Source organism: Hylaeus anthracinus, unplaced genomic scaffold (assembly GCF_026225885.1).
Source record: "Hylaeus anthracinus isolate JK02 unplaced genomic scaffold, UHH_iyHylAnth1.0_haploid 11982, whole genome shotgun sequence".
In the NCBI taxonomy this organism is placed as follows: domain Eukaryota; kingdom Metazoa; phylum Arthropoda; class Insecta; order Hymenoptera; family Colletidae; genus Hylaeus; species Hylaeus anthracinus.
The window spans coordinates 533,186-541,506 of NW_026534330.1; the positions used below are offsets into that span (position 1 = coordinate 533,186).

Below are 8,321 nucleotides of genomic sequence, written 5' to 3' on the forward strand. Positions count from 1 at the left end.
ATAAGCTTCCTTGCAATTTCGACAAAAAATAAAATGAATGGCGTCACGTTAACATTTCTTGGCAACTTGATACATGTCTGCGCACATGAACGAAGTGCGATAACATTTAACTAAAAGAATAAATTGCAACAAAATGGCAATCCTAGGATCGCGTTTAGCCTCTTCAATTTTCGTAAAGGACCGTCTAAGAACCTAAGCAACTATACGCTAAAGTGTGCAATTATAATGACGTTTCAATGACACTGTGTGCACTCGCATGCATAGATATACGCTAATAAATATGGCAAGAAGTTTCTTATGGTTTTCCGTTTTTCGCGCACTTTTACGTCCAAAATATACCTCTTTTTCTCCTATACTAAATTTAAAAAGGCAAAGAACGTACGGTTGAATAGATCGAAACGAGACTCGATACATTCTATCGTTAATCTAGTCGCAGGTCGTGTTTTTTTTTTTTTTTTTTTTTTTAATTATCCCATTTCAATAAGTACCGTACGTTCTTTCGCATATCACGAGCAACATATATTTCCTATGTAACAACGTAAATAACGCACACTCTTTGATATTGTAATGCGGCAAGTACAATGACAATGACACATGGCACTCGTGGGGTGGGGAAAACATTCGAACGCGTTTCTAATCTTTTCAGAGATGAATCACTTGAAACGAACAAATATTCAAATCGATATCTTAAATATTTCTTCAATTTGAAAAAGTGTATACGGCGACATGACTCGAGTGCTAGGCTCTGTGTCACGATAATACTTATGCGACTCGACAAATAACAAAAAACGGAACATTCCGTAAAAAATAATACCTCAAAAGTTGCACGTAAACCCCGCGTCTGCCATCAGTGCTTCATACTTTGCGGAACAGTAATTGGTTTTCAACACGTTTCTTCTTAGATGTATCAGGAGCCACAGACGTAAGGATTTATGATGATGATTTCATCGCGAATTGTTCTTACATCGGTAAATATTATCTAAAAGTATCATGGTTCGCTTGACCGTAAAAAGAAATATACACAAGTCTCAACACCGATAGCGAACAGAGACTTTTTCCTATGACATTGTAAATGTCTAACCTGTCGTCGAAACGTGTACAATGTCAGATTTAACGGCGGCGTCTGCACTTGCCATCTAACGCGACTACGCCACACACGTGTAAACAACCCCCAAACAAATGTAGCGGTAATTACAAAGTAGCTAGGAATAATTGTCTAGGACAATTGAATTAATCGTTTATATCGCACTGCATTGATCGACACGAGTGGTGGTCATCAGTCTTGAATAGTATTTCCCTATTAACTAAAGTAATAAAAAGAAGAGAACTTGTGAAAGATAACGAAGAAGATTGATTTAGGCCATTTTCCTAATCGGCAGCATAAATCATCACATTTATGGCCCCCACATGTCGAATCGATCTCTCCATCAATTTGCACACGAGGCATTCTTGGATTTAAATGATAAATCAGTCGATCTCTCTTAACTAACGCACCTTAAGAATGATAGAGTCGGAGGAGAGAAAGAAGTTGTTTCAATGTTTTCATAGACATCGCGTTTATGCACTTTGGACTAGCAAATATCGATGTTAAACTAAACGAAATTCTATGAAATGTTATCGATATCGATTATTCCTCCGAATAAATTATACGACGTTTCTCGAAGTTTGTTACGGGACGACCGGACGACTTCCGCGGATACTCGGTTCCACTGATTTTTCGAGGAGCAGTTGAAACGATTCTTTGACGATCAAAGCCCAATCTTTTGCTTAGGTAGCAGTAAGAGTTTCTAAGATATCTTCGGGAGTTTTATTCAGCCTACAAAAGTTCTCCCAGTGTTCCTTGGGCACTGTCCATTTCAGGAATATCTCGAGATTTCTGGTAAGAGTCTCCAGTTCCGTGAGCCCGTCACGGACGACCGGATCCTTGCCAGCGGATATCAGGGAGTCGTGAAGAACCTCGTCAATCAACCTTTTCCCAAAGCCTAGTTCGTCTAGCCTCTCCTGCTTGCTGATCCTCTTCAACAATACAGCGAGTAACAGTCTCATCCTTTCCACAGTCATCACTCGGTACTTGGAAGGCGGTAGGGAGGGTTTGTCCATGATTTCGTTGAGGATAGTTTCCGAGTTGCTGGATCCATCCAGATTGCTCGAGCCTAACTCCGGATGACAAGTTTTTTCGTGGCATTCGAGGTCGTTTTTGATCCTGAAGAAACTCTTGCATCGTTTGCAAGCATAGGGCTCGTTTCTGCCATGGATACACTTCATGTGCTTCTTCCAATGAGGTAGCTGAGTGAAACCAGCGTTGCACTCGGCGCACTTGAAGGGTCTTTCCCCGGTGTGTCTCCTAGTGTGTAGCTTGAGGGCCGTCGAGTGAGCGAACGCCTGCCAGCAGACGAGACACCTGAACGGTCTCTGTCCAGAGTGTGTCCTCTGGTGAACGGTCAGCTGGGATTTTTGCGCAAATCTCTGGCCGCAAGTGGCGCATCCATGGGGTCTATCGCGAGCGTGAGTCCTCATGTGCTGAGGCAGATGGCCTTTGAACGTTTTGTTGCAGATGACGCACAAGAAGGATTTTACGTCTCTGTGAAGGCATTCTAGGTGTTTCTTCAATGCATCCCGTCGAACGAATGCTCGGCCACAGATCTCGCATTTATGATCCTTCTGACCGTTGTGGCGTTTCACGTGAAGCGCCAAGTTTGCTGCACAGGTGAACGTGCCTGAACACAGACCGCAACGGTAAGGCTTTACCTGGCTGTGAGTGCGTCGATGTTGCACCAGCTGGCCACCTCTGGCGAAGCTCTTATCGCACTCTGGGCACTTGTACGGCTTGAAGCCGGTGTGAGTCCTCACGTGAAGCTTCAGCCTCTCCTTCAGAGGGAACTCTTTTCCACATTCGTCGCATTTGAAAATCGGTCCTGCTCCGTGCACGATCTTATAATGATTACGGAGTCCTCCGCTACCTTTGAATCGTGCCTCGCAGACCACGCAACAGTATTTCTTTTCCTCGTACTCGGTACAGTTGGACAATGCCTCGTCCTCGTCAACGTCGATGTTGTCAACTTCTGTTTCGATGTATTCCTTCCTGGATAATTCGCTACTCGTGTCCAGGCTCAACGAATTTACGCACATGTCGCGAACCTTCTCTCTGGCCGAACGCAACACGTTGTTGTTTTCGCCTTCGAGAAGGTAGTTGGCCTCGATGATCGCCTCGATGCTTAAACAGGACTTTTCTTCCGTGGGATCTTCCTGGTCGTCGATCTCTTCTTGAGAAGGCATATGTTCGAATAACGCGACATTGGTGCTCGTGGGATAATCGTTTCGAGCGTTGGGGTACAAAGGTTCACGTCTAAATACGTAAATCTCGTCGCTGAAATCCTTGCTTCTGTCGAAATCCAGATACGCTTTATCCTCGCAGTCCAGTAAGGTCCTCTTCTTTTCTCCGAACCCATTCCCCCCGTTTCCTTCTCCTTGCTCTCTGCTAACGAATTTCTTCTTTCGGGACTTTGCCCGAGGGACGGTCTTTCTACCGATACCCTTCCGTTTCCGTTTAATCGCTTCGCCCTCGAACGTCCGATCCTCCATCTTCTCTTTCCCCTCGTGAGGTTTCCCTTGCGACTGTTTGTCATTTCCTTGCTTTCGTTGCCGCTCGATCTTCCCGCAAAACGTGAAATTCCGCAGCTGGAACTCTTGGTCATCCTCGATGCAACCATCGGTGGCAAATCTCCGTAGCACTTTTAAAGCGTCTGTTGCATCCTCGGGATTCGCGTCTCTGTCTAAATTTCCGTTCAAGTTTGCATTTGAATCTTCGAAGACAACGTTTTCCCTAATGCGCGAGTGTTTCACAGGCAACAGTTCCGTCAGCTCGACTTGCTCGCGTGTTTCAGAAGCAGCCGTTTCAGTTAAAACGGTTTGCTGCAGATTAAGCGCGGCCATTTGCCCTTTATTGTCTTCCTCGGTCCAGACACAGCCTTGGAGTCTCTCAGGCTCGAGAGATTTCGATGCTCGACGCCATTTGTCACGTGTAGAGCGATACTGGAACCGATCGTGAATTTCGGTCGGACCAGGCTGATCGTATCACCTTGGATCAAGTTCCAGGTTTATCTTTTATCGGCACGGTGTTTGAGGAAAAGGAATCGGTAACGTTGAAGGGAGTTGTTAGTCAGCGACGGAGACACGTAAGCAAGCTACGCTCCGGTTATCGGACACTTATCTATCCGATAGTCTCTCCAACGCTGTCTTTTTTTCTTGCTACGCTGGCATTTCCTTTTTCTCTCTCGCCACGATTCTTATGCACGATTTCTCGAGCAGATTTGCCCTGTAATCGCGTTGAACTCCACCCGAGAAATTCGCGATCATTCCTGTCAGCTTCTGGAGCCGTTGGTCGAATTACCTTCCCGTGGAGGATGAAACTGGGATAGAGTCGGTGAACGATTGGAGAGAAGGAGTCGAAAGACGCCGAAGGCACGACGAATCAATCGTTTCTCCCTTTGGCAGGTAGTTTGGTTCTCCAAACGCTTCTCGCCTACGATTTCGACGCACGGTACGCTTACCAGCAATGATTCTCCCGTCTTGCGTGCTGCTGCCTTCCCGGAAATACGAGGACGGTTCGTGCGCGCATTGGAATCACCGAGAAGGGCTAGAAGGATACCGGAAGTTGGAGCGAAAGTGTCGTGTTCGATGAATACGCGCTGGGTTTCCACGCGCGACGGGCGACGAATCGAGCTGAACCGTGGCGCTCGTGATGCGGCAAGAGCAATTTTCTTTTTCGGGCGAAACGATCGAACGTTGAAGGTGCAAGAAGAGGATTGGTCGTGGGATAACGAGTCTGTCGATAAAAAGGGACGACAGAACGGCGTTTCTCCGTGCTCGTCGCCGCGACGATCGACCGACTGCGAGAGCTTCCTCTTCCTCGCGACGATACGAAACGTCGTTTCCTCGACGGCGATTGCGCGCCTTTTTCCACGCAAGCGCAATTCGCGGTCGATATCGGTCTGATTTCACCCCCTACACCCCTGCACACCCTGCTGCCCTGCTGCCCTGCCGGCGACGGCAGACTCTTTCTATACCCCTTTCGTTCTACCGACCCTCCTGCCTGCGTTTCGTCTGCGACCTCTCACCTTTCTCCCCTGCGACTCTATCATTCGCTACTACCACCGCCTCCGATTCTGCACGCGCCTCACCAATCCTCATTATTCCTCTTCTATTATTGTTTTGAATTTCTTCAAATACCGGGACAGCGATCGATCAATTTCAGGTTAAAAGACCAGGTGTTTCAATCATCGTTATCGGAAATAAAATTCTACCCAAGGATAGTTGAACATGAGATGTTTCATTCTTTTTTCTTTTATTTTCTTTCTTCTTTTTGTTCGACAAAGTACCGTGTCATTTCTGGATGTTTTAAACAACGATACCTAACTTACAAATTTCAAATACGTGAGATCAATTATTTGACGAGAATCGAGCATCCCCAAGTTGAATTAGACCGTTGACCCAGCCTCGTAACGCAACGATAATACCGGCCAAGATCGACTCGACTTAAAGCTTCATTAAACGGTTCTTTGGTTACTTGATTTGCCTTTGGTAATTGCGACGCAGTACAAGCATTGTTACAGACATTGTTATATCATAGACACGCACCTAACCCAGGCCGATTCGTTCGAAACTTGTTCAAGGTTTACGTGGCGCTTCGACGACAGAATCTCAACGAGATTCATGATACGATCCACTTACTTATCGCACTCCTATATTTACACTTTGACGTTTCGAGTTCATCGTATAATCTCCCCTTATCTTGGTCGCGTCATAATTTCCTCTTTAAGGAGTCCCTTTCTTTCCTGACTAGACTGCCTTCGAGCTCGAAAACGAGAACGCCTCTTGGTTATTTGCAATTTCGCGACCTAGTTTCTTTCACGAAAATAACATAATACGCACATATGCGATGCGTGTGATATATCGATACAATTTTACTCTCGCCTGGATTAGTAAGCTGTGTTAGTAGCCTTAGCCTTTCCCATCTGTGAATCGCTCTCTTGATTAGTGAAAAGCGAAGAACCCGCCACCATCTGAAAGAAACGAGAAATACCGAAGGCATTTCTTTGCTGTCTTTAATCTACCTGTCTACCGACACTCGTCAACCGATTTCGAAATTGAAAAGTACGCGCGCAACGCTTATCCATTTTGTCGATTAATTAACAGACGCGGTTAGCTCATGGACGCTGTCAACCCTGTGAGAACTGCATCGATTCGCGATAATATTTTTCTCAACAACACAACCCAGTCCATTTCAAAATAAAAATTGTAAAATATCCCAAGTTTACTCACTCTTCATCAGTCGACCCAAACATCGATCGTTTCCGAGCATTTGCATCGCGCGCGATTGAAAGCTCGTACGCGTTACGTGATTCGATCTTTAACCGCGTTGATCAATTTCTGGTATCATCGCCATTCGCGTTCCCATTACACTCGATTCTTTTTTCCCACGTCTCTAGCACAAATGTTTCTCGCATCTTAAAATGATCTGGATCTCGGATGGTCGAATTGTGAGCCGTAGAAACATTGTTTACGCGACACAGCCTCGAAAAAGATTGGCAAAAAAGACACGAGTCTATAACGTGGGGCACTTATCCGTACGAGCCTTTCGATAAAATACATTTTAAAAATGTCTAGGATAGTTGTCTATTCCTCTGAAAACGAACTCTAAGCGGAGATTTAAGCTCGCGCACTGTTAACTGTGAGCGCCTCACTCATGCACAGATTAAGCTCTCGCGAATACAGGCGCGTTTACGTGTGTGCGTCCATGAAGATTGTTGGCCGTGATACACGCGCGCACAAGCTTACTATAGACCTTGCGGTCTCGTTTTGTCGCGACGTGATACACGTTTGTGCGCATTGAACTTCCCAGTCTCGAAAGAGACGGGTCCGTACGTATCGCCAGATTCTGTCGGTTCGACCGGTGCAAATTTCCCGCCATTTCGACGTCCTTCGGGGTGACAGGTCCGTAAAACCAATCCACGTTATCGTGCAATCTGTCGCGACAATAGAATTTTTACTCACCAAACACGGGATGGCTCGAAATTCCAGCTATCACGACGAGGAAAAGGCTTCCTTGCGAAGCGTCCGCTCAACCCTACCCTCGTATCGCCATCTTCGAACCACGTTCGACTCTGCCGATGATATTCACGGACCGTGTAGAGGGGCGAAGTAATCGTCATAAAACATCGTACCATCTTTTCCTGAGAGATGGCGCGCGAAACGCCAACAAAACATCATTTACGGCATGCTACACATTAACATTTCAACATTTTAGCTCAAACATTATTTTTTTTGTACAATCTTAAACTTCCTGTACATATTTTAATTGCAAAAATAACTTGGAATGCTACGATCGAGAAAAAGTTGGTTCTTGGTTGTTCCGTTCGTAAAAAAGCTCGTTTTACTTTTCGAAACTTTTGTGACTCGATTCTGTACTTAAAAAGTGATCGCAGTTTACTTGTGTATTCGATAAAGACACACCATCGTTAAATTGATCCTAGATGATTTTTTTGAAGCAAGTGCCGTTAGTCGATATAATAGATATCTCCATAAAGTGTTAACAGCCACGCCCCAAACTCTTGGTTCACGGTAATGTTCATTGGAACGTATCTACAAATTATATATTTACAGCGTTACGAGCTGCACATAAACGTCGATTGTTGACGCTTGCCTTTTATCGTTGACGCACATCAACGGAAAACATAAATCGTTCCCCTTTCAAGCAATATTAGACCTGAGGCTGGTCTAGTGTCGAAAAAAAGGAAAATTGACTTAAAAAAAACTTGTATAGTGGTAATTTCAATCGGTAATCATGAGTTAATTTCGTGAGCTAACAAACGAGAGATAAATAATCACAACGTGTTCATTTGTTCTATATCAGAGTTGAAGTAGAGAAGATTCTGTATTAAAGAAATGAAGTATGGACATTAGCAATGTAATCGCTTATTTGTTATACTACAGTCTCGTATAAATTGTCGAATCACTCGTTGCACTAAGTCAGTGACTTCAATGCTTCCAAAATAACAGCTTGTATAGCAGAATTTAAAACGAATGAAGCGACATAGTAAGTATAATTAGATGTGTATGTCTCCTTAAATCTCTTATGCAAATGAGGATGAAAGGTATCTTTTTTGGCAAAATATACAGTTTCGTTTTATACATATACAACGACGATCGTCTGACAAAGATGACGTTTTGCAATTGAATGCTGATCATAAATCGAAGCTTTTGTCAATTCTCTCCAGATGGTAGTACTGTAACAACACTTCTTACGAATCTGTGTATATGTA

The 8,321-nt window shown here is 44.5% G+C and overlaps 1 protein-coding gene across 1 annotated transcript; it reads right to left on the reverse strand.

Moving 5' to 3' along the window:
• Positions 1-1,723: 1,723 nt before the first annotated feature.
• LOC128885981 (zinc finger protein 329-like) lies at positions 1,724-7,047 on the reverse strand. Its single transcript, XM_054140445.1, has 2 exons — positions 6,322-7,047; positions 1,724-6,062 (listed from the first exon to the last, which is right to left on the reverse strand). The coding sequence occupies exon 2, from the start codon at positions 3,931-3,933 to the stop codon at positions 1,768-1,770; it is 2,166 nt and encodes a 721-aa protein (XP_053996420.1). The 5' UTR covers positions 3,934-6,062; positions 6,322-7,047; the 3' UTR covers positions 1,724-1,767.
• Between the last annotated feature and the right edge of the window lie 1,274 nt (positions 7,048-8,321).

Bases quoted from the DNA above. Each gene is read 5' to 3' on its own strand.
- LOC128885981 (XM_054140445.1), bottom strand. From the start codon at position 3,933: ATGGCCGCGCTTAATCTGCAGCAAACCGTTTTAACTGAAACGGCTGCT.